Source organism: Chelonia mydas, chromosome 14 (genome assembly GCF_015237465.2).
Source record: "Chelonia mydas isolate rCheMyd1 chromosome 14, rCheMyd1.pri.v2, whole genome shotgun sequence".
Taxonomy (NCBI): Eukaryota; Metazoa; Chordata; order Testudines; family Cheloniidae; genus Chelonia; species Chelonia mydas.
In genome coordinates this window covers 6,991,664-7,018,562 of record NC_051254.2, presented here as the reverse complement: position 1 = coordinate 7,018,562, position 26,899 = coordinate 6,991,664, and the positions used below count along the sequence as shown (strand labels likewise).

Here is a 26,899-nt window from a genome sequence, read left to right as displayed (position 1 = left end):
CATCTAATCAATCTTCTTTTCCTTATACCATCAACATAGTAGCGCAATTCACCTTTAGGTCTGTCACAGGGTGCCACTGGCCCTTTAAGAGGAAGCAGAACCAGTGCACCGTGTGCCTGGTCTGCTGATCCCAGTTAGGGTTAAAAGAGGGCACTTGGGCCTAGAGGGGAAGAAAGAGACTCCTCAGAGCCTAAGAGCTGCAAGAACCAGGAGCAGTGAGAAGAGGTAAAAAGTGGGAGGAAGACCCTGGGAGCTGTAAGCCAAAGTAGACCGAGGAACTGTTTGTTTGTTTTGCCTATACTGGGAAATCGACTGCCAGTAAAGAGATTCTGGGTGTCGCAGAGAGTCCTTTGGGAGCTGAGGAGAAGGCCAGTTTGTTACAAGGTCATGTTCACATCCTATGATTTGTAGGGTAATCAAGTTCGTTAAGCTAACATTTTCAGAATTCAGTGTCTAACATTAAGCACCTGAATGAAAGGGGCCTGATAAGATATTGAATATCTGAGAAATAGGGACTATATATTTAGGTGACTAATTATCGATGTATGGTGCCTAATTTTGGCCTAAACTTTGACATAAATAGCTTCATCAAAGATCTATTGATGCTTTATTGTGCAAAGAACTTAAATTCAGTCTGCACATAAAACATTTACTGTCTTTAGTGATTTGTGTTTTGTCGTGTTTTTATCTCCTCAACGATAACTTTGTGTATGTATCTTTACATGTACAAGGGATGTATGCATTTTATAAAGGTGTATGCGCTTGTATTTTTCCCCCTATGCCCTTTTGAAGTTCCCAGCCTGTGTGGATGTGTGTTGTGTATATCACATGAGGTATAAAAGCCTTCCATCCTAATAATTCTAGGTACTATATAAAAATAATATAAAAATATACAAACTGGGAAAATCACCGGTTGCTTGAATCATATGTTAATACCAATCCAAAAAACGGATTGCCATTAATAAAACACAGATACTCTCCTAGGACCACTCTTATTCCTAACCCACCCCTTGCTAAAACTAAAAAAAAAAAAAATCCAACCCAAAAAACCTAAGCACTGTGCCCTTAAAGTCAGTTAGTTTGGGCTCTGGCAGATTAACGAAAAAATTGAATTCTAGAGTTACAGACACCACGAAAGCTTATGCTCAAATATACATTGGGATAATACCGACCTTGCAAAGGTTTTTGTGAGGCTTTAAGCTGGGATTTCAGAATGTGCCTAAGGGAGTTAAGCACCTAACTCCTACTGAATTTCAGTGGGATTTGGGCACCTAATTTTCTTAGGCTACTTCTGAAATTCCAGCCTTAATTCCTTATGTTTTGTGAAATGCTCTGGGATCCTTTTATGGAAAGTGCTTTAGAGCTGCAGAATTGTTTTTCAAGGATTTTAGGGGGGGCAATTAATGATTAGGTGGAGTCTCCACATCACAAAATTGGCTCTAAACATACATTAACATTGGAAAGCACAAAGTGGGAAAGGTAGAATTGAATAAAAAATATATTCTGTTTTCCTTATAAGGAGGAACTTCTATTTTATGTAGGTTTTTGTCACTGACTCAGGGTTTCTGTTGAGAATTCTATCCACCTGAATTAATATTCATAAGGTTGGGCAAAATCTCATTAGCATGTTGTGATCTGTTGGCAAAATATTTCAGGGCAACACTCAGTTTGTATTTCACCCCATTTAGCACCAAATTGCTGTCTGTTAATAAATGGGACTCCAGGGTTTTCTAAGAAATAATGTCTTATGGCGTTATCTTTTCGTTTCAATAATTGTAAAAGACCATTTTCCTTCAGTGTCCCTTAACTACTTTAAGAAAAAAATAATGCAGAAGCATATTTTAGTTATAAATATGGGGCCAAGACAGAAATGGTTGTACTTAAAACACAGTAGCGTTTTTAAAAAATAGTATGTACCTCTGTGCACATTATATATTGTTTGCATCACTACGATTTATTTCCTGGGTGTTGTCACATCTGGGGACAGGAAAAGAATTGTCTCTGATGCATATGTTAGTCTGAGGGCATGTCTATACAGGAAAATTTCCAGGCATACCAGAATAATTACTTTGCTATAGTTATACTGATATAGGTCCCTGAGCGGACACTGTTCACTTTTATTTGAGGGATTTATATTGGTAAAATTATAGTGGAATAATTATTCCAATACAGCTATGCCGGACATTTCCCCATGTAGACAAGCCCTGAGTCTGTGGGCTTAGCACTTGGATTCCGAGTCTGCCTTCTAGCCCAAGACTCCTGCACATCTTATAACATTCTGCAACAGGGCTGCATGGCTGGCTGTATGCCCTTCTTTTTTTATTTGGATAATCCTCCCTTCTCCTTTGCCCTTTCATGTTTGGTTCCTTCTTAAAATAAAACAAATTATTTTAAGCCTTAGGGTATTTAAAGCATTCAGAATATTTTTGTTAGGGCGCCTGACACCTTATTTCCAGAACATAGTTGGCAAAAATGTACCTGTAGTATTTACAAACCTGTCACACATACTGAACGTTGGAACAGCCATGCTTTTTAAAACCTCTTGAATATGCTAATTTTTCCTGTAGTTCTGTTTTCTCATCAGCCATGCTGTGTAAATAATGTTTCACGTTTTTATAAGAAATGTGTCTAAGCTCCTCAGTGAGCTATGGAAAACCCTCCTAAACCATTCTGTCCATTTGTCTTCTGCATACATCTTAGAATTTCACTGTAGCACTCTGTAATGTCAGAGGTTCAGGGCAAGCCAGTGTGTGTTTGTGTGTTTCTTTATATTCCAGATAGTGTCTGGAGGTTGCAACCAAAACTGGCATCCCATTGTGATAGGCACTGCACGAACACAGAGAGATGTTTTTTACCCCAAACAGCTTACAATCTAAATTGACAAGATAAAGCATGGGAGAAAGAAAGTGTTAATGCTTTGGGGAACTGGTACAGTGAAATTTAGTGATTTGCCCAAAGATACACAGTGAGTTTGTGGCAGTATTAGGGATGAACCCAGATCTCTGGAGTTCCAGTTCAGTGCCTTAACCCCAAGAGCATTCTTCGCCTCTATGAGGCAAGTTTCAGGAACCAAGCAACACTAAATCTACATGTAGTGTTCTATCATTGGAATGAGTTTGGAAACAGTCAGGATCCTTTTAACAGAAAAAATATATAAAATCAACAACATATACACATTCCAAAATTCTAGTAGATCTAGTCAAACTTAATGGAGAATTGTGACAACTTCAGTGGTTTGAAAAGGAAAAATATTCAAGGTCGTTTACTACACAATTAATGTGTCTCAGAAAGGAGGCTGCTAGGTTGCATTATGTTGTATGTTTTGAGAGGGGTACTTTGGAAGCCATGACTATTTCTGCTCTATCATATAATCCGCCAAGTGTTTTAGCAAGTGTTGATTCATTAGTTAGCCACATTTGTCACCTGTAGCACTAATTATTATCTACTATTGGAAGTTTTCCCTGAAAATTAGATGTCGGAAGCACAGTTAAGAAACAAGAAATTTTCAAAGTATTTTGCTTAATTTTGTAAGAAAGCCCATGGAAGTGAATGGTGTGTCTGAAAAATGATCTCCTGCTGCTACATAAATGCTGAGGTGAAACAGGCATTTATCGAAAGAAAACTTTCAGGCAGGGTAAGCTGAGCTGTTTTCTGTTTTAAAGCTGAAGGACATTTATCCTCTGGCTTTGTTCTGTTTCAGTGATTCTATTTCCAGAATACCAAATGATCAATAACGAAGAGGACAAACTCATCAGGTTTTGGGAGGATATTAGTAAAGTAGATTTACACTTGTGCAATGTGCCACTTTTGAGAGACTCATTTAGGAGGACTCTTTCCTTGCTTCATACTCAAATTACTCCTTTCACAAAGTGACTGTTTTTATTTTTAAAAGTTGGTTGATTATCTGAACATTTTATTTTTAAGAGAAAACTTTTATCGGAACTGCAGTCATTGTCCACAAATTTTTCTGCCAAGGAACTGTAGGTAGCCATGAAAGCTGCTCATTTAATAGCCCAGGAAACAGATAAAGCACAGTTACCGACAATTAGAGAGACAAAGTGGATGAAGTAATGTCTTTTATTGCACCAGCTTCTGCTGGGGAGAGAGACAAGCTTTTATGCTTCACAGAGCCCTTCTTCAGGTTAAGGTCGGAGCTGTATGGGGAAACTTGCAATGTGATTCAAACCTATTTTGGTGAGTCTACCATCAGCAGTGAGAAGGTAGTTAAATCTTCATCGAGTTCAGTTCTTTGTTCCTTTGTTAAGTATGCCAACAAGTTTGCCAACTGTGGTTTGTTTGTTTGTTTGTTTGTTTTAAAATGTCGTTGGGAACACTGGAACATTTTACATGTTCACCATTCCCTCTGATGCTCTGTGTGTCTAAGGAGATGAAAATGTCATGGTCATTGGTTCAGAATGTTGTGACGATGATGTAACTGGCAAGCTATGAAAGAATTACTAAATGCAAGCAATGTTTAGTGCAAAAATGAAACCATTGATCACAGCTTTTTGTACCCTATGACTTCTTTTATGTCAAATGAGTATTGAGTTGCCTTCTTATCTGATGTGCGTTGATGCAGTAGGATTGTAACGTTGTTGAGTATCTGTGTTTTGAGTATCCTACATAACATACCTGTTCTGTTCTTCATCCAGTGAGAAACCACTTTATTCATAATTATTTTTATGTGTAAAGTTTACTGTGATTTTTGTAAGTTAGCTAATGTTGTTGTTTCTGTTATCTTTACCCATAAGAAAAGATCAACAATTCATCTGCTGCAGTCGACACTGATTTCCTTTCTGTAAGCCATCTGGTTAGAATATGTTTTATTGTTTTTAGTGGTTCTACATCCACAAACATGCCAAATTCTGTCAATCATTAGAAGTCTCTTTCTGAGATGAATATGCAATAAGATTCTCTAGAGGAATCTCAAGTCCATTTAAATTACGTTTGTAGCTAAACATTGCCCTAATGAGCAATTTGACATAGAGCCCCATATAGTTGTACAGGATATTTATTAGTCATAACACATCATTTTCTGGAACTGTATTTCTTAATTTGTAACTTTAGTCTTTTAATAATAATACCATTGCAGTGTTTTTTTAGCAAGGAATATAGTATTTGAACAGACTGCAAGCCCAAAAACATCAAATCTTGAACCTATAAAATGGTCCTGAAAATTTACCAGCCCAGTCACATTATCTGCTGCTCACTTGTGATCATCATCCTTCAAAACATCATGAGAAAAAGACCAATGATATTTTTCCCACCAAAGAAAGTTATTCATCCCCTATGGAGTGGTGAGTAAAATTTAAAAGGTTTTTATTGAGTATCCCAAGGATTTTTTGTTTTCCCCTTTATGATGGGCCACATTTTGAAGTCTTTCCTCAGTCAATATTTTCATTTACATAAGTAATAGTTTTGCCTGAATGGAAATGGTGTGTGGACTTAAGGATTTGGCCCAAACTTATTGATTTTAGGAGAATGAACTATCTTTCAGCTATGCGACTGCCTTGAGTCTATTGTCTTGGGTGTCTTAAAAGTCTGTCTTGGCACATAAAGGGTTGTTACAAGTAGGAAGGAGAAAAATTGTTCTCTCTAACCTGTGAGGATAGGACAAGAAGCAATGAGCTTAAATTGCAGCAAGGGCAGTTTAGGTTGAACATTAGGAAAAAATTCCTAACTGTGAGAGTGGTTAAGCACTGGAATAAATTGCCTGGGGAGATTGGTGGAATCTCCATCATTGAAGATTTTTAAAAAGCAAGTTAGACAAACACCTGTCAGGGATGGTCTAAATAATACTTAGTCCTGCCTTGAGTGCAGGGGATTGGACTAGAAGACTTCTCAGGGTCCCTTCCAGTCCTACCATTCTATGATTCTATAATTCTATGATTCTATGAATTGTGTCAGAGTGAAAACAGAGGTTCTTTCAGGTTGACATAAAAGTTCACTTTAAAGCACAATTATCTAATTTAATTGACATTTTAATTTTAAAAAATTCCCTGTTCCCTTTCACAGTACTACACATTCCTGTTAAAGAAAATGTTCCATTGCATGCAGCACAGTATCTTCTCTTCAGAATGACATGGTTTCAAATGTACAGCCAATCAGGCAATCTGAATTGCTGAGCATCTGTAAGCACTTTATAATGTCATTGACATGCTTTCTGAGACAAAGAACTGAGTCATCTTTTTTTCCTGCAGCTAGCTTTGCTCTCTGGCATTTCTCTTGACTTTTCATGTCTCAACACATTGAAAAACTTTTCATGGCCAACAGCGAAATAATACTTACAAGTTTTACCAAAGGCTAGAACTGTTACTTGCCTACTATCTGAACTGCACTCCACTATTCTCCAGCAGCTCTTGAAGTTGTATTTTCACTTTCTCTTGCATTATTGTTGTCGTCTTCAATGTTTTGCTTTTCCTACTGCATGACATGAAGTTCTCTTCATTCATTGCCACTTCCGGGAGGGGAGGACCCAGAATTGTATCTACCAGTGCAAGGATTATGAAAGATAAGAAAAAGACCTGTAAATACAAAATTCTGCCTAGCTAGTGTTGCAGTTTTAGTTAATGGCTTAGTACACTCTAATTGTACCATGGAAGAATGGGAAAAGAAAGGTAAAAGAACCCAGAGTCACTGCTTTTAGTAGTTAAAACCAAAAGATTTAAATATTGTGGTCCAAACTCACCTTTAGTGTAACCATTGGAGTGCCTTTGGCCCTAAGCTATTAGCAGTATGTGAATAAAAAGTCATCGTATGGCTACTAACTAAAATAATATGCTTGAGATACATGTATACAGTTTAACCAATGAACCAGTAAAGACGGGTAGAAAAAAAGTGTTTTAAAAATTGTGATATAAGGAAATTAGTTTCTTAAAAGCTGCCACTCAGGGGAAAATAATAGACTGGTCAATTGTCTGTTCCCTGCATTTCAGAGAGGATCTGCTCTCCCACAGAGCACTGGGACACATGCTGGGGAGAATGCTAGGTTTGGAAAGAAAGAATTGGGGGAGGAAACCCAGAAACCATGTTTCAGACAGCCTTTGTGTCCGGGATAGGTACTGAGAGGAAGAACTCTTGCTCAAAAGTCTGTGACTTTGCTTACAAAAAAAAAGTTAAAGTATCTAATGTTCTCCAAATGCTAGGTACCTGTAAAACAGTCTGTGCATAGCACTCTTTTGACTTTCCAAGGGTTGTTCTTTATTCCATTTCCAATGACTTTTTGGAATCCTGCCTTCTTCCTTCTCTCTTCTGGAACTGCCTCGACTTGGAGGCTCTTCCGGCAGTATAGGTGGAAACACAATATGCATGAACTGTATACTCACCAGCAAAAGATTGCTGAAGCAAATAAACATCTTCAAAGCAAACTTTCCATAAGGTCACAAACATTTATTACTCCATAGGTACATTTGAAAGCTTGGCACAATAACACAAGTTATAGGTTTTGGCAAATTAACATACGGGCCAGGTTTAGTTATCAACATATATTTCAATACTTTTTTTTATATACAAACTGTCCCCGCCTAAGGGTGAGATAAACTAATACCATATTACACTGGAGTATTCCAAAAGAGAAACAGACATGCAACACACATGCACAATTTACAATGTTATTTTGTGTAACAAATTATTTGCAAGCTTTTTCATAGTAATATAGGCTGTGATCCTTTGTTGACTAATCATGATGGTATCTGATGAATGCATATCAGCAGAGGAGGTCACCGAGGACTTCAACTTCATACATGAAAAATGTCTTGCTAAAGTTTTTATTGATTTTAGGAATATTCAGATTCCCTTTTAGCTTTTTTTTGCTGGCACAATAGTTCTGCTTATGATTCTGAACCTCAAATAGATCTAGTAGGAAGGGGCAGGAAACATACCAAAGCTAGTATTACAGCAGGCTTTTCTGTGCATGCGAAGTTCTCCTGAATTTAGTCGCAACTTACTAAAAAACAAAAAACATGACAAAAGAGAACAAACCATTCTTCTTGAAATGATAAATACATAGAAGAATAGAATGATCCTTATTAACATGAGTATTTATTGTTTATTATGCTAATTTCTTTTCTTTTTTTTAAGTATAGGTCGGGGAACTGTTGCATCTGTAATGCCACTGAGTGGTAACTGTTGACCAATGGTAAATTTTTAATGGTGACCATTGTACTTTAAGACGTAACATTAATATCAGCAGTGAGTGGCCAGTATCACTGTCCTGTCATTCCTGGAAGGCACTGCCTTTATTTTTATAAATATAGCTCTGTTTTCTATACAAAATGGAAATACATACAGTCCCGTTAGCATTAAAGATTAGTTACAAGGAAATACTAAAAGAGAGCAGCGTTAGCTGCCATATATCTGCCACTTTCTCATGTGAGTGGAGTTTAGAATAAAGGCACTTTCCAAATTATAGTACAGTACTTGCAAGGAAAAAAGTATGCAAGGACAGCCTCACCCTGTTTCCACCCCCTCTCCACATGCAGTTTTCATCCCTGCAAAGTCTCATGAAGGGAAGTGTCCCTACTGAGAGGAGGAGGATACCCCAGAATTGACTGCCCCCATCGATTCTGTGCCAAGAGACACCAGGCACTATCTGGCCTAGTGTTTACTTCCAAGATAATATGCTGAAGATCAGATAGAAATACAAATGAGAGAAAATATGAAAAGTAAATTCATTTGATGCTTCTTAACAGGTAAGGGAGAAGCTGAATGAAATTGTAAAGTAAAAATTCAGATCACCAAATGTTAGACACCTGTTGGGACCTTTGCACACTATGGAACAGTCCAGCCTTTAACAGATGGTTTGCAGGAGAAGCTGGGAAATGTAATGGTTTCCTCTAGCGTTTGGGGGAAAAAAAAAAAAAAAAAGTGACAGTTTGTCCTTATAGGGATATATTTAGATTCCTTATATTTTTGTTTCTAAAGTTAATATAATTCATATCCTTTACAGTTTAGCACTTGCAATTCACCAGAGTAAAAGCAGTAATTACGAGAGGCTATGTAATAATTTGAATCATATCAGCAGGTTCTAATTGTCTGCATACCTGGTAACACCCTTGACCACGACTATTTGCCAAACAGCCATAATCAGCTCACCCCTTGGTATTATGTGTTTCCTCAGCTCTACCAGAATACCCATATAGCCTTTACCCACAGTAGTGTAATGCTTGCAAACCAGAAAAAGACACCGGAAAACAGAAGGAGATGGATGCGCAGAGATTATAGTGCGGTCTGAGTTGTCAGTCTTAATGTTCTTCACTTTAAGTGTTTTCTTCCATTTATTTTATATACTATTTTTTCATTCCTGTTGCCCTCTACCCAAAAACCACCTCTCCTTCCTGTATACTATAAAATTCACATTTGCAAGTGGAGTTTGGCCCTGTTGTGAGTTCAGCCTTGCCAGCACATGTCTCTAATGATCTGAAACTTTATTGGCTTCTTTAGTTGCAGTTTTGCCTTCTGTTTCTTTAAAATGTTGCCTATGAAATGTAACTGCACAAATGAAAAACTGGTGGGGCTTAAGCACTTGACCTGTTCTGTTTTTCTTAATGCTTTTGCATTTAAAAAATGTCATCTATATCTCAGAGATATTTGGTACTATACATACATAAAAAGTAAGAGAAAATTAAAAGGGCCTGTTTTGCTTAATATGTGCTAAGTAGGTTTCGCAGTAATTCACTTAGCATTGATCCAACATTGTTCAAACATTTTAACCTCTGTAACATTTTGTACCTTTGTGAAGACGCTGGCTTGGAAACTTTTTTCTCATTTTCAAAATCTTAGATAGTAACTTGTGTGTTTCTTTTTTAGGAGGTAATCAACACCTCAGAGGCTAAATATATTTAGAGGTCTGGGGTTCTTACAGCAGATACATTTCAAGGCCTTTATTAGCTCAGGATACAGTTTATTGTAACCAAATACGCTTTTCCTCTTCTTAATTCTTTTCTCATCTGAGCTACTATAAATCCATCCTCTTTCATAGATTACTGTCCACCGATCTCCTTCATCCCACAACAAACATATCTATCCTACTTTTAAGCACTTTTCCACCATATCTTAACTCTTGTTCCCAGTATCTATACCCTAATCTTCTTTGTCCTTTGATGAAGGTTGACACCTTCTCCATTCACTTTGCCCCCTGTATATTTATGTTAAATGTAATTCCTTTAAAAATTAAACTGCATTTACTGTCTGTCATTAGATGATGTGATGGGGTGGGATTCAGAAGATGAGGCAGATATATTTGTGATGGGCATGTAGATAGGCTACCTACCCTCAGAATTCACTGTCATAGCAGACCAGTTTGTAGTAGCTGGAGCAGAGTCTTTTCTAGGACCATTGTACAAGTATTGATGAATTAATCTCTAATAGAAAAATAATGACATTGTCTTAGCTGATTGGGAGTGCATATAAGTGGAAAAGACAGTGACAGTAAAACCAGTGAAACTTGATCTCAGACACCTGGAAGAAGGTGCATATCAGAAAGAGGAGGAGCGCGAGGCAGAGACGGGCTCCACCTAACAAAGAGAGGGAAGAGCATCTTCGCAAGCAGGCTGGCCAACCTAGTGAGGAGGGCTTTAAACTAGGTTCACTGGGGGAAGGAGACCAAAGCCCTGAGGTAAATGGGGACATAGGATACCGGGAGGGAGCACAAGCTGGAGAGCGCGAGAGGGGAGGGCTCCTGCCTCATACTAAGAAAGCAGGACAAACAGGAAGTTATCTCAAGTGCCTGTACAGAAATGCAAGAAGCCTGGGAAACAAGCAGGGAGAACTGGAAGTCCTGGCACAGTCAAGGAATTATGATGTGATTGGAATAACAGAGACTTGGTGGGATAACTCACATGACTGGAGTACTGTCATGGATGGATATAAACTGTTCAGGAAGGACAAGCAGGGCATTAAAGGTGGGGGAGTTGCATTGTATGTAAGAGAGCAGTATGACTGCTCAGAGCTCCGCTATGAAACTGCAGAAAAACCTGAGAGTCTCTGGATTAAGTTTAGAAGTGTGAGCAACAAGGGTGATGTCATGGTGGGAGCCTGCTATAGACCACCGGACCAGGGGGATGAGGTGGACGAGGCTTTCTTCCAGCAACTAACGGAAGTTACTAGATCGCAGGCCCTGGTTCTCATGGGAGACTTCAATCACCCTTCAATCATCTGCTGGGAGAGCAATACAGCGGTGCACAGACAATCCAGGAAGTTTTTGGAAAGTGTAGGGGACAATTTCCTGGTGCAAGTGCTGGAGGAACCAACTAGGGGCAGAGCCCTTTTTGACCTGCTGCTCACAAACCGGGAAGAATTAGTAGGGGACGCAAAAGTGGATGGGAACCTGGGAGGCAGTGACCATGAGATGGTTGAGTTCAGGATCCTGACACAAGGAAGAAAGGAGAGCAGCAGAATACGGACCCTGGACTTCAGAAAAGCAGACTTTGACAACCTCAGGGAACTGATGGACAGGATCCCCTGGGAGAATAACATGAGGGGGAAAGGAGTCCAGGACAGCTGGCTGTATTTTAAAGAATCCTTATTGAGGTTACAGGGACAAACCATCGTGATGTGTAGAAAGAATAGTAAATACGGCAGGCTACCAGCATGGCTTAACAGTGAAATTCTGGCTGATCTTAAACACAAAAAAGAAGCTTACAAGAAGTGGAAGATTGGACAAATGACCAGGAAAGAATATAAAAATATTGCTCGGGCATGCAGGAGTGAAATCAGGAAGGCCAAATCACACCTGGAGTTGCAGCTAGCAAGAGATGTTAAGAGTAATAAGAAGGGTTTCTTCAGGTATGTTGGCAACAAGAAGAAAGTCAAGGAACGTGTGGACCCCTTACTGAATGAGGGAGGCAACCTAGTGACAGAGGATGTGGAAAAAGCTAATGTACTCAATGCTTTTTTTGCCTCTGTCTTCACGAACAAGGTCAGCTCCCAGACTACTGCACTGGGCAGCACAGCATGGGGAGGAAGAAGTGGAGGAAGAACTGTGGAGGAAGAACTGTGGAGCTAGAACTGTGGAGGAAGAAGTGGTTCGGGACTATTTAGAAAAGCTGGACGAGCACAAGTCCATGGGACCGGATGCGCTGCATCCGAGAGTGCTAAAGGATGGCAGGTGTGATTGCACAGCCATTGGCCATTATCTTTGAAAACTCATGGCGATCGGGGGAGGTCCCGGACGACTGGAAAAAGGCTAATGTAGTGCCCATCTTTAAAAAAGGGAAGAAGGAGGATCCTGGGAACTACAGGCCAGTCAGCCTCACCTCAATCCCTGGAAAAATCATGGAGCAGGTCCTCAAGGAATCAATTCTGAAGCACTTAGAGGAGAGGAAAATGATCAGGAACAGTCAGCATGGATTCACCAAGGGCAAGTCATGCCTGACTAATCTAATTGCCTTCTATGATGAGATAACTGGCTCTGTGGATGAGGAGAAAGCAGTGGACATGTTATTCCCTGACTTTAGCAAAGCTTTTGACACGGTCTCCCACAGTATTCTTGCCAGCAAGTTAAAGAAGTATGGGCTGGATGAATGGACTATAAGGTGGATAAAAAGCTGGCTAGATCGTCGGGCTCAACGGGTAGTGATCAATGGCTCCATGTCAAGTTGGCAGCTGCTATCATGTGGAGTGCCCCAAGGGTCGGTCTTGGGGCCGGTTTTGTTCAATATCTTCATTAATGATCTGGAGGATAGTGTGGATTGCACCCTCAGCAAGTTTGTAGATGACACTAAACTGGGAGAAGAGGTAGATACGCTGGAGGGTAGGGATAGGATACAGAGGGCCCTAGACAAATTAGAGGATTGGGCCAAAAGAAATCTGATGAGTTTCAACAAGGACAAGTGCAGAGTCCTGCACTTAGGACGGAAGAATCCCATGCACCGCTACATACTAGGGACCGAATGGCTAGGCAGCAGTTCTGCAGAAAAGGACCCAGGGGTTACAGTGGACGAGAAGCTGGATATGAGTCAACAGTGTGCCGTTGTTGCCAAGAAGGCCAATGGCATTTTGGGCTGTATAAGTAGGGGCATTGCCAGCAGATCGAGGGACGTGATCGTTCCCCTCTCTTCGACACTGGTGAGGCCACATCTGGAGTACTGTGTCCAGTTTTGGGCCCCACACTACAAGAAGGAGGTGGAAAAATTGGAAAGCATCCAGCAGAGGGCAACAGAAATGATTAGGGGACTGGAACACATGACTTATGAGGAGAGGCTGAGGGAACTGGGATTGTTTAGTCTGCGGAAGAGAAGAATGAGGGGGGATTTGATAGCTGCTTTCAACTACCTGAAAGGGGGTTCCAAAGAGGATGGCTCTAGGCTGTTCTCAGTGGTAGCAGATGACAGAACGAGGAGTAATGGTCTCAAGTTGCAATCGGGGAGGTTTAGCTTGGATATTAGGAAAAACTTTTTCACTAGGAGGGTAGTGAAACACTGGAATGCATTACCTAGGGAGGTGGTGGAATCTCCTTCCTTAGAAGTTTTTAAGGTCAGGCTTGACAAAGCCCTGGCTGGGATGATTTAGTTGGGGATTGGTCCTGCTTTGAGCAGGGGGTTGGACTAGATGACCTCCTGAGGTCCCTTCCAACCCTAATATTCTATTATTCTATGAAATGGTCACAATAGATACAAATTAAAAAGGTGGTTTTGTCCACCAGTTGGGGACACAGAAACACGTGCAGACAGCAGATCTCTTGGACTAAAGGAGTCTGAATCACATCAATAATGTGAAAAGACACCATTTCCACCATGCCTTCAAAGTGCTTCCTTCGTCTTGCCAGTATCATTTCTGTCTGCTCTAAGTTGGATGACAGCAAGCTGGCTGAACTGCAAGTCCTTATCCCAGCCAAGCACTGGCACAGCAAATAGACCACACCACACCTTAGTTCAGTGATAAAGTAGTGCTGCCTACATCACCTCACCTTACATATATATTGAATGACATATGAGTGAAAAGGTCCCTGCACAACCTCACATAAGAAAGCCTTTAGGCAATTGCTCAATTGTCTCATTGCCACCTTGTGGGAACTCTTTGAAAGGAAAGAACAAATCACTGAAGAGATGTCCTGTCGATTCCAGTCTGGGTCTACAAGGAAGTCAGCAAAGCTGTGTGGTCAGTGGTATCAGAAGCTGCTGATGGATCTAAGCAAATAAGCAAAGACACAGAGTTTTGTCCATCAGTAGGAGAAGATCAACTAATGAAACTAGTGCAGTTTTTGTGCAGCTCAGAGCCAGATCAGCAAAGACTTTTAAAACATTATTAGGACCCCAGTGACCTCAAATTTGCTTTGCTACAACCTTCTTAATAACCTCACCCAAAAAGGATAGGTTAAAGTCAAGAAATGAAATATACTTTTGGCATTGGTGTGGCAAATTTCAAAAAAGGAATTATGCAGAAAATTTGGAATTTATGCACAATTATATTTAGGATGTAAGCCGGGTAAAGATGGACTTTTAAAAGTATCCATTTCATGGGGGCTTGTTCTTTGTTTCTTTTATTTTATTTTGCAGCAAGTATTCTATATCGCTAAAATACTGGGAAAGAAATCTAAAAAATCTGTAGTAGATTTTTTTCCCCTTCATTTAATTTTTTTATATAAATCCCCAAAAAAAGGATTTTGAAATGCAGATGTACTTGCCCATAACTAGATCAGACACATTTGGGGACAAGCTTACTTCCAATCAATATGTTAGTATGTCTTAAAAAAATATTTTGACGGCCAATGCTCTCTAAAGTATATACTTGAAAAACAGTTTTCTTTTTCCTCAGGCTAATAAGATTAGATAATAGTAATCTATTTGACCAGCTGCAGAGGGCTGCCTTTTTACCTTTTTCATTTTTTCTTTTTCTTTTTAAGTAAATGAGTTTCATCTCAACCTGATTTAAAAAAAAATTAAACTTCAGAATGCTCTGTTTCCACCCATTTATTTAAATAGGAGCAATTGCATTATCAAGTGTGGTTACAAATGTAATAGGGCTGGGTCTCATTAAAGACTTTGAAGAAAAGAGTTTCTGAATTAAACTCCTGTATATCCTACGCTGCCAAGAACTATTGCAGGTTTGGCTTAAAGATGTAATTTTTAAAAGGTATTACTTTGCTGCCTTTCACATCCCAGAGCATATATTGAAGGTGCAGGCTCAGTTGATTCAAGCTAGCTCTTGTTCAGTTCAAAAAGCAGCCGCTTGCCTTGCAACTTAATGTAGTTGATTAAGGTTACTTTGAAAGGTGTAAAAACATTATTAAGCGCATACCTTCATCTTTTTGTGTGTGCAGTGGAACCTAGTGTTATTTTATCCAACAAATACTGCTCCTATGGCTACAGGGACAATGAAAGTGGTAATTGATAGTTTAATAATCTGCCCCACAGAGTACCACATTTTAATTTTATACTTACAAAGAAGCAAATTAGCCCATTGATTAGAAATTCCTGAACCTTTAATATTGACTAGAAAAGGAGCAAAACATCATAAGATGCTTCCTGAAAATTTCTGAAACATCAGGGCTTCATGAATCTACAGCAGAGAATACTTTTTTAAAAGAAGGTTGTAAAGAACATTGCGGCCAGTGCAACATGCTGATTGCCATCTGTAAGCTGCTAAGTACCACAAACTTCCATTATAATCAGTTGAAGTTGAGGATCTTCAATATATTGCAAGATCAGGTTCCACTGTCTAAAGAATGAATTGTTTAGCAAGTGGTATATAAATATGCTTTATCATAAGGCAGGAGCACCTCAGAACCATTGATAGGAGCCTGATATATGCTCTTTTTGAATTATATTAGGAGAAATCCAACGTGTGCTGAAACATCTCATGATAGTGTTAGTTATTAATGAATATTCTCAATAGTAATGTTCCACTGATATATATCCAATGATACTATATTCCAGGTATGCTTATGGCATAGGTTGACATATACCAAAAGCTTACAGTTAACTTCAGGGCTAAACAGAAAATCTGCTATGAAAATGACAGACTCCTTGCAGCTTCCTTTACTTATATGATTTTAATGAAAAAAAAATTATCTAGTGGATCAGTCACACATTACCTTTATGCACATTCAGCATAAAAAATAGTTTATTAGACATTTAGCTTGATTGGGACACTTTTATTTTGTTTAATAGTCCTGAAATCAAACTGAAAGGCTGATTTTAAAAAATACCTTTGCATGTGTGCTCTGAGGTTGATAACGAACTCTGCAATTCAAGCTTTAATAACTAGAGGGAAGCTAAGAAACTTCAAAAGGTTATGTGATAAATGTTTTTGACAATGCGTCAGCTGAACATTCGACAGAATCTTGGTAAATCCTCTCATTCTAAGTGGTTTAAATTGGAAGTTTTGAACTTTTTCTTCATAAGTGTATGCTAAGGATGTCATGGTATCTTTGGGTTTAAAAGATCCATTTTATCTAGAATATATGAAAAACCATGTGTTTTCCTCCTACATCCCTCAAAGTGAAAGCAGAAAAGAAATTAAGTAGTTGACTTTCCTTTCAGTGACCTCTGACCTCCAAACTCTCCCAGAGTACTCTTGACCATGATCCTAATGCAGCTTGGGAAAGACTTGCTTTAAAGCATACAAACGAGATATTCCTATAGAAATACTGCAGTAACTGGAGTCTGATCGCTGACAAGCATTCTGAATATCTTAATCATGACAACTCTAATGCGTTCTGGTAATAGACAAAACGGTGTTTTCACATGATAATACCACTGTTTGTTGCTTTTTGTAGGTCAGTGAGAAGGACATGTGAAAGCCAGTTTATTATTGCTCTTTGAATCTCCCTGTCATTCCCCACCACCACCACCTCAAAAAATCTTGTGTTTTATGTTACTGTTTTATTTGAGTTCATACCTTTCCCGGACTTATTTTACCTTATTTCACCCTGTACGTTCCAAGCTGATTCCCTTGAGCATGAAAAGCTCTAAGGCCCCAGTTTAGCAAGGTACTTAAAGCACATGCCTAACTTTAAGTGTACCAGTAGTCCTGTTGACTTCACTGGGACTGCTTGCATGTTTAGAATTAGGTTCATGCTTAAATACCTTGCTGAAACAGGGCCTAAAAAGTTGGGCGAGCAAAACCAAAAAGTTTCCAGAAAATGCTGAAAATACACAAACCAGGATCTGACAGAAAGAATGCGATGGTACATGAGTTTGCATCATTAGAACCAACAATGTTGAAAATCTTGATCGAGAGTATTCAGAGTACTCTGGAAGACACCACTTTGGATTCCCAATGAAATTTGATGGATGGACTGAGCTGCGCAAGAGCCAAAGTATATAGTGTATTGTTGATACATCCCTTCTCCTCCTTTCCATGACTTTTATATAAGTCTTGAAACATAAAAACAGGATGGTCTTAGATATTCAAGAAAACTTAGAATAAACAATCTCTCTCTTTCATGGGTGGTTTGGTGTTCACCGTTCACTGCTACTACAGAGAACAAGCATGATCTTGGACGCCGTTGCTCTTATTATTTTCCCTCCCTGCACACTAGTGGTATGATCAAGTGGAGGGGGAGGAATCTTGCATTACACAACAGCAATTCCTATGGGCAAATGTAAGAAGCAGTATTGACAAGCTCAGAAAAGAGCCCTTGCCTAATTTTAAAAAGCATTCAAGAGTCACAGCTAAGGCCAGATTTCCAAGCACTCTCCGCTTCCACGTAGGCACATCAGCAAAGGGGCCAGATTTTCAAATTTGCTCAGAATCTAGCCATTGTTCTCAGTGGGAGCTGCTGAATCCAGAGCTCTTTTGAAAATCTGTCTAATTCTTCACCAAAGAAATTTGTTTTTCATGGTGGTAGCAGAGACTGAGAAAATATGTTGGGGGTCTTTTAGAGGCATATAAGACTATGGAGAGCATATTTTTGAAAAAAGTAGATTAACTGGTTAACACTTGTGTTTTCATTCCATGGTGTGATTGATGTCTGATCAGTGAGAAGCCGTATTAGTTAGTAGTTTGCACAAGAGATTAGATATCAGGATTCCAGGAGTCTATTCACGGCTCTCCCGCTGTCTTGCAGGACCCAGGAAAGTCAGTTACTCCCGATGCCTCAGTTCCCTATCTGTAAAGGGTATGTAATCCTTGTCTGTCTTACATTGGTGATGAGGCTTAATTGCTCATAAAAGGCTGAGAGAACCATGGAAGAAAGGTGTTATGTAAATGTAAAATATTGTTTCAGATGTTTTAATTTTTATCCCTGGTGTACAATAAATCATCAGAGCTATCTGTATAGACATAATAGTAATTCCAATTTTATTTATAGACTATGGCTCAGATTCTTAAAGGTATTTAGGTGTTGCTGTTTTCGTGTTGCAACAACTAAGTAATGTAGGTGCCTAAATCTCATTTTCAAAAGGGGTTTAGATCTAACTCAATTAGGTATTGCAATGCTGAGCGCCACAAAGCTTAAATATTTCTAAAAATCTGGGTCTGTAAGAATAACTTGAGTAATTAAACCCACAAACTATTTTCAGAGCAGAATAATATGAATTTTTTTTCTTTTTCAGTTGCAATAATATTAACCACTGGATATAGGGTGAGGGGGAAGCTTTGTTTGTGAAAACAAAGCTATTATTTTTACACAGACCACAGAAATGTTGCCTTTCATTTTGAATCAGTAGCCTAATGAGTAGTGTAGCAATAGTTCAACATCAAAGCAGAATTTCTTAGATATATGGTGTGTTGCAACAACAGCTAAAAAGTTCCCACCAGAAAGGAATTTTGCCATATGTGAACAGCATACATATGTATTAGGTTAAAACCATAAGATTTCCTTTCCTTTACACCAAAAACAAGACAGAAATTGAGCACAGAGGTTTTGAAACGATCATGCACTGGAATGCAGAACAATAGGGGGAAAAACCAAGGTCCAAATTCTTTGGTGGTGTAAATGGGAAAAACTCTATTGAAATCAATGGAGCTGCATCAGTTTTGCACCAGCAGAAAATCTGACCCAAATCTCAATCCTTGTCCCTTTAAAAAAAAATACTATACTTTTGTGACCCAAGAAGCACAGCAGTGGTCCCTGTAATGACATTTTCCCAAGTTTTTTTTTAATAATAATAAGCCCAGCCACCTTTAGTGCAGCAGTTCTCAAACTGTGGATCGGGACCCCAAAGTGGGTCACAACCCCATTTCAATGGGATTGCCAGGGCTGGCATTAGACTTTCCTGGGCACGGGGCTGAAACCAAAGCCTGAGCCTCACTGCTCGGGGCCAAAGCTAAAGCCCACGGGCTTCAGCCCTGGGCAGCGGGGCTCAGGCTACAGGCCCCCCGCTCAGGGCGTAGGCCCTTGGGCTTGGGCTTTGCCTGCCTCCCCCTCCACACACACACACCCAGGGCAGCGGGGCTCTGGCTTCAGCTTTGGCCTCCCCACCTGAGGCATCAGGGCTCAAGCAGGCTCAGGCTTCACTCTCCCCTCCTGGGGTCATGTAATAATTTTTGTTGTCAGAAGGGGGTCGCAGTGCAATGAAGTCTGATAACTCCTGCTGTAATGTAATATCACCCACAGAATCACATAATTTTATTTAATCAGGGAATATTTTAACAAAGACTAAAATTACTTAAAAGGAGAGATGGGGCAGAAGTTTAGTTGGAGAGTACCTGAGATTACTTGTGATGATAAACTTGACCTATTTTTCAACTAGGAGTTGCGGTTGGCCTCTATAAATAGACAGAGAAACCACCCAACTTAGAAGATGAATTCTTGCCTGTGTGATCTTTAGACTGTCCCTGACCTACCACTCCACATACAGATGACAGGGCTCAGGGTTGGGTCATTGCTATTTTGTCACAGTTTTAGATAGTTTACAAGTACATTTGTAGTTCTGGAACAAAATGCTGTGTAGTTTGTGTTCATGTTTGTATAGATTTTCCACAAGCTTCCAGAGTTAGGCTTTTCTTCACATGTTAGTGGAGAGAAAAGCCATAAATGATTTTAATCTGAATTAAAGATATTCAAAAGGAGGCCTGTACTCCAGTATTGTTGTTGGCACAGATTTTGAGGGTGTAAAGTAGAAGCACTCTTCTGTGGGCATTGTTAGTGAGATAATTAAGACAACAGTAGGTAATTACAGTAGTTTTTATTACTGCATCTTTCATTAACTAATTATATTAATTGGGTAATGTATGTGAAGCCCTTTGAAGATGAAAAGAACTAACTATGATTACCCCTATTATTAGTATTACTCTACACTGATCATAAGAACTGAGGTCTGTTCTCTTCTTGATGTGCATGCATAGCTGCTATTACAGCCAATAAGAGTTATGCATGTATATCAAAAAGAGAATATGCCCCTACCAGGCTTAATCTGATCTTGATGAACAATGACTTTTGAGTTTAACACCCTGCTCTTCAAGATTAGAATACCGGCAGGTCTTGCATGGAGAACATTTTAAAAGTCTTCCCCTTCCCTGCAAGCCTCTCTCCTTATTTATTCAACTAATTATATTGAAGAGGAGGAACAGCACATACCATGTTCACTGTGACCAATTCTGTACCACTGAAATCATTGTGAGTTTTGCCATTGACTTTAGTTGGAGCAAGAACAAGGCCTGTGTGCTCAGTAACTTACATAAAGGAGGAAATAATTTTCGTTGAAGGTTTCTGAAGAAAATACAATAGTTTTGCAGCAGTTAAATCCCCAATACTTCGCATTATGCAAAAATAGGTCAAAACAGTTTTGGTTTCTGCCTGTTCAGTTCTTCCAAGACTCTGTTTTTATGCACAGTTTTTTCTCTTTAACTATTTCCTGTAGTTAAAGTACGAGCAGAACATTTTTTCATGTATTAAAAATGGGGGGGGAAAAAAAAAACCTTCTTGTATCATCATTGTATGCTTGTTCATTTGATCCTTCCAGGTCTTTTTTTTTTTTCTTTTCCAACTAAACCTTGTAACTAATGCCTCACTGTGTGTTTCTGTCTGAAAAGTGACTTTGTAGAACTGGCATCCATATTTATGTCTGTGACTCCAAGTCAAAACTATATGGTTTACAAGTTAAAAAAACCAGCAAATTCTGTCACCATTGCAACCTCTGATTTAAGTCATTGGATTTTTCTGGTCTCAAATGTCACCCACCAGTAGGCCAAGTGCTGCACTTACTTTCACATTGGCAATCCTATTGTCTCCAAACTCGGTTCTCAGTTACCAAGAGTGGATTTGGTCTTCCAAATGAAAATTTAGTTAAAAGTTTTGTTGTTGACATGCAAGCCATAGTGTAATCCAGCTCAGAGCTGTGCTGGCTCTGCCATGTTCGTGGGGGTTAAAAATAAAAAAGCCTATCCAAGCCATAATATTCTGTTCACATTCCATCTATCTGCTTATATTCCCATCGTATCTGAGTGTCTCACAGATATTAGTGAAAGCAGTGTTAATATCCCCATTTTACAGCTGGAGGAGAACTGAGCTACGGAGACATTGAGTGACTTGCCAGAGCCAGGAATTAAACTCTGATCTTCTGAGGCCTAGATCAGCACCTTAACCACAAAACAGTCCCTCCTCTCTTCCATCAGGCCCATGACTATCAATTTAGCGTGTTCTTTGCATCTTATGAACAGTTAATTAACAATCAAAAACATTTGCAATATATAGTTTTTTTTCCCCATTTTTATCAATAAATCTAATATATGTGCCTTTTTCCGCAGCTGTAGTTCACCCACATTGTTGCAGTAGAGCTGCTTATCTCATTTACATTTTTAAGTGCTTTTCAAAGTGTAGGATATCTGGGTTGGAAAGCAAAACATTTCATTTCTTTGTTCTCAGGCCAACAGAAAGCACTTCCAAGGTCAGGTATGGTGTAGACTTTCAACAGCAAACATGTTTACATTGCATTTGAAAGCCAGTATAACTGAAAAAATACTGTCTTTACAGTGGTGATGTCAGCCAACTCAGAAAAGCTGAGAAGGGGATGAATTTTGTACCTTGAACAGTTTAACTGATTAACAAACTGTTAACGCATGTCAACAGAGTCCACATGGACAGTTAGTCCATGGCAGGCTAGTGTGGGGTAGAGTCACACCCGAGTTTGCAGCAAACTTTGTGTGTCCAGACAAATCCTAATCTGTTATGCTTTTGTTTTCCATTTGGAAAAAATGGAAAGTGCCTTTGTGATTCAAAACTTAAGACTGGATTTTTTTTTTACACTATCTTGTGTTGTCCATCCCAGCAGTCATTAAACGTAGGCATCGGTATTCCATGGGTAGAATTTTGCATTTTGAAGATGTAACATAAAAGCTTATACTTCCATAAAACAAATCCCTAGTTGTGTTGCTGAGTAACTGGGGTGAGTGCACTACAGCTATATTTTTGGCTGAATAATGACTTTTGAACCCTAATCCTGTGTTTAATTTTCCAAAAGAGAGGTTATACAGTGCTCCCAGGATAAGCTGTGAACTGTTTAATACATTTTAAGTGCATCCTGCATGAGGCGAGGTAGATTGAAGAGCTTTGTGAGCCCTGGATTCATAGCTACTCTGAGTCGCACACTCAGTAAAACTTTGGATAGTCCTCCTCCCCCCCTTTTTTTTTTTTAACTTCCTTGTGACTCAGTCAAGCTGGCTTCAAAATTCAATACAAACTTGGCAGCACTGAATAGCAGACATTGCATCCAAGCTGTTCTCATTAAATATGAGGTTTTAGACATTCAAAGGAATTTTGAGTGTAATTACTAAATATCAGAGGAGGAGGGACATTACTCTCATTTGGGAGCAGCATATATCTGAGTATATACTTTAACAAAAATCGCCTTGCCAGTTATCAAACCAAACATTTTATAGTTCACAACGATGAGGTAATCAGAAGGTGATACGGCTTCAAGTCTCTAGCATCGATAGTCTGCATTTTGAAGTGTTCGTGTCTCAAAAATCTTATTAACTATAGTCCAAGAGTAACATTGTTGGAGACATCTCCCTTTGGCATAGGAAAGTAAGAGTAGATATAAAAGCCTCCTTGTCTATGCTGTTGGAAGTGTCCTTTTCATTGACCCTTTATGCAGCTTTACACTCCGGTTTTTTTGGGGATATCCATCAAGGTTATTACTTTGTAGGAATGAGAATCTTGCACAGGGAAGTTATTTATCTGTCATTCTTATTCTCTGGAGATATTGGTATGCAAGGATCTCGCTCCTCCAACCCCACACTTTTTTAATTTTTTTGGATGGGCTTTGATATAATGCTGATTATCTTGATCTGGTGTTTCCTTCTGGATGCTTCACTTCCCATGCAATGTGGGGAACTAACGGAATCATTCAGAGAGCATTGTTGCTCCACAACAATGGCTGCTGTGAAGTGACCAGTATTGGAGTTGGCTCGCACTCTACCCCACTCAAAAACCTTAAGTGCTAGATGAATTCACCGGACTCTCACAAAGGAGCTAAATGTCTCTCCACCATCCCAACGCCCAAGCATGTTAAGGGCTGACAGTTATAATAGATAATGGGAATGGTCAGTAAACTCACACAATACATTCTATGTTGGATAATTGTTTAATGGTAATTTTATCTAGAATAGAATAGAATTTACAACATTTTAAGAAGCAAATGTATGCTAGTTAAACCCACATATCCTCAGATTGTCATGCCTTTTCACTGTATGCCCTCTGCACAATATATTGGTGTGCATTTAAAAAAAAAATAACAAAGTCAAAAGGGGGAAATTGATGGATGAGATGGCACTTTACAAGTTCTCTTCTATGGTGCCAACGTTTTGCTGTGTTTGCTATAAGTACGGTCTTGGTGGATGTATTTATTTGCTCCAGACTTTCCTAGTGGAATCCAATGGAAAGATGTATTTTTCTCAAAGACTAAAATAAAATAAAGCAATACACACACGCACGCACACGCTGTTTTACACCACAGAAACCAAACAAATGAATGAAACTTTCCATTTAGAGAAAGGTTGGCAGCTCTGAGTGAAGGAAATACATGTGGTGAGTGGGTGGCATCAGCACAGCTGAGGATCCCTTCCAGTGTACAAACAATGCCCTAATTCTCTTTTTCACCATGGCATGCTAGAGGGATGATATTAGTTGCTCACTTGAAAATGGTGGTAGAATCCTGTACGTAGGATATCAGACAGCTAATACAGATATGGCTATTGGACATTCCAGATTTTAGTGAAGAGGGAAACAAATTTCTCTATATGCTCAATCCCATTGAAATCAATAAGAATACTCATTAAGTTCATTGCCTGTTCATGGCCTGTCTCGGTTGATTTTCTAGTACATGAAAATACCCCCTTCTTTTTGCAGTAAATTCGTGTAATAGTATGACATAATTTTTTGTTTTTTTAAATCGTAAGTTATAGCTCTATTTTTAAATTGCCATATCAGAAATACAAAAACAAACCACACCTTACATGAATAATTTTTTTCAGGATATTAATGCATATGTATTGTACTCCAAGACCTGTTTAGCACAGAAGACTGGCTACAAAGACTGGTTTTCAATATTATCTAGCAAAAATGATAGTGTAAAAGCCACTGGGCAGGCTTAAAGTTCATTCCTGGGTCTGGTTAAACTTTTTGGCATCAGAATATGTAATGGTCTTATAGCTTTAATACTTTAAAGTTAACGCCTGGCATCACTTCAAAACAATGCAAGATCTATCATAAGTAGTCCTCTTATCTTATCTGAATAGCAATTTTATCCTGTAAATGATTTGAGACTACAGTATTTCAGTGCTGTGGAAAAGAGAGAGTTTTTTTCTGTTAAATCTTTGGTACTGCAAGTACCTTTAATTATTCCGATTTATTTATGGGTATTCCATGTTGAGTAGCATGTGATACCATACCACATGCTCTGCAAAATGCATTAAGGGAACACAAGTTTGCTGATCTCTTTTACTACAGACTTTAGAGTAGCATGCTCATGCTGTTTAGATTTTTAAAAGTCATTATAATTATTATGTGTCATCAGATCTAAATTTCCATTTTCAGAGACAGTCCTGACCCTGCTCTATACTTCTCAGTTGATACACTAGCTGTGTACTCATTTCCTAGTCTTCTACAGATAACCCTAAATGCTTCTCTCCCACTCCCATCACCACCTCTGTGATGGTGTCTCTCTAGCATAAGCATTGTGCACTTTGCTTCAAGTCGACTCTTGAGGTACCAATGCCCAGGTTCAAACAGGTGCCTATAATTAAGCTTTAGTAAGTAAATATTCAGTGTGCATTGAAACATTTAATGATAACGTTAACAAACCTTTTTGTTAATTGTTTAGTTGTTGGAATTATCATATTTTGATTATAACCTCCTTAGGACATGAACTGTCTTTTTGTGCGTTCTTATATCATCTAGTACTTTGGAGCCTTGGTCTAAGAGTTGGGTCCTGAGATTCAGCAATACAAATAAATAATAAATTTGTAAATAATTAATGTGTCTCATCTGATTTTATTAAAAACTGTGATAATTTAAGAGCGAGACAAAGATCAGCTAAATTAGCATTGTTATTAGCAATAATTATTTATTGGATTTGTATTTCTCATTTGTCTATATATGCGCTATGTGCTTTACTAGCAGGTAAAGCCTTGTCTCAAGGAGCTTACAGTTCAGATAACGTTGAATCCATTTCCACTGCAGATGCAAGACATGGTTCCTGAGACAGCAGATTTTTTTTTTTTTTTTAACTTAAGTCAAAGTGCTGGTGCACCATGAAATCATTACAAACAAAACACAGGTTGTACAAATAAAAGAATAAGGGGAACTTGATGAACATTAGCAATACTTGTAAATAGATGAGAGAGCTCAGTTCTGCTACCCTTACTCCTACATCGGTAGTCCTGTTGTAATCAGTGGAACTACCTGTGTAGGAAGGCGCTAAGTGAGAGTCAGGGTGGCCGAATAAGTTTGTCAGTGGCTCTCTTGATAGTGTTGAAAACTAAGATTGAAGAGTATACAATACCCATGACTTTTGCTACCAACTGAACACAATTATATGGGGTTTTTTCCTTCCATCTTCTAATTTTTAATGTGTGTGTTGTATTGATTGATATTGTTTCAGGCTTTACAAGATGAAATGGAAAATTATTGCAATCAGGTACGATCTACAGAAAAGAAGTTGCAACACAAGGAGTTGGAGACACAGGAACAGGTAAACAGTACTGTCCTACTAGATTTCTTTCCTTGGGCAAACAGACTCTACATTTGACATTAATATCTTGCTGCAAGAGAAAAGCATATCTTCTCCTACCATATTTTCCGCTAGCTTTCTTTTTTGTTTTTGTTAATAAAAGAGAATTAAACTGTCTGAACCCCAGGGGCAAATATTTATCCAATGTTCTTTGTTTCAAGATGTTATTTCAACTACTTTAGCTGTTAAATTATGCTTTTTAGGCAACAGTATTGTTTTGAATGGAGGTTTCTGGTATTACTATAACCTGTTATTTCATGACTTCTGTTAAGAGAGTTATAATTTGACAATACTTGGGATAAATATAATGTTTATTGCAGATCTTATGCATTCACTGGGTTAGAGTATTGTACGTAAATGATTCCATATGATTAGCACTGCTAAGGTTATTCTGGACATGATCAGTGAAATCAGAGATTCCTAATGTTCATTTTTCCTCAGTCTGCTCCATAGCAAAGCTCACTATTTGTAATGTACAGATTGGGAAAATTAATCTAATAATGTTATCAGAATTGTTACATAAAATTATCACTGAAATGCAAAGTGATGTGCCTGCATTAGAACCATGTTGTAAATTGAAATATGAAGGAAAATACAGAAGTAGTAGAGATTGCACAAATCCACATATCCCAGTCTTTGATCATGTACTCACACAAAGAATACTGACCTGATGTAAGGAGAGATGAGTTTGTAGAATCTCCCTTTGTCTCTATTGCTTTTTCTGTACTGACTTGTAAACACTTGTGCAGTGTTTCAGATCCTGATTTAGTGCCAAAGTGCCT

At 38.7% G+C, this 26,899-nt stretch overlaps 1 protein-coding gene across 9 annotated transcripts in view; it reads left to right on the top strand.

Moving 5' to 3' along the window:
* Nucleotides 1–26,899, top strand: part of CEP112 (centrosomal protein 112) — a 360,739-nt gene that overhangs the window by 256,774 nt on the left and 77,066 nt on the right. For all 9 annotated transcript variants that reach the window (XR_005227706.2, XM_007055085.4, XM_037914553.2 and 6 more), the window contains one exon: nucleotides 25,989–26,078. Coding sequence is in view for 8 of the 9 variants with exons in the window: in XM_007055085.4 (XP_007055147.2) it covers nucleotides 25,989–26,078 (90 nt within the window). In the remaining variant the exon portion in view is untranslated. The remainder of the gene's footprint in view (nucleotides 1–25,988; nucleotides 26,079–26,899) is intronic.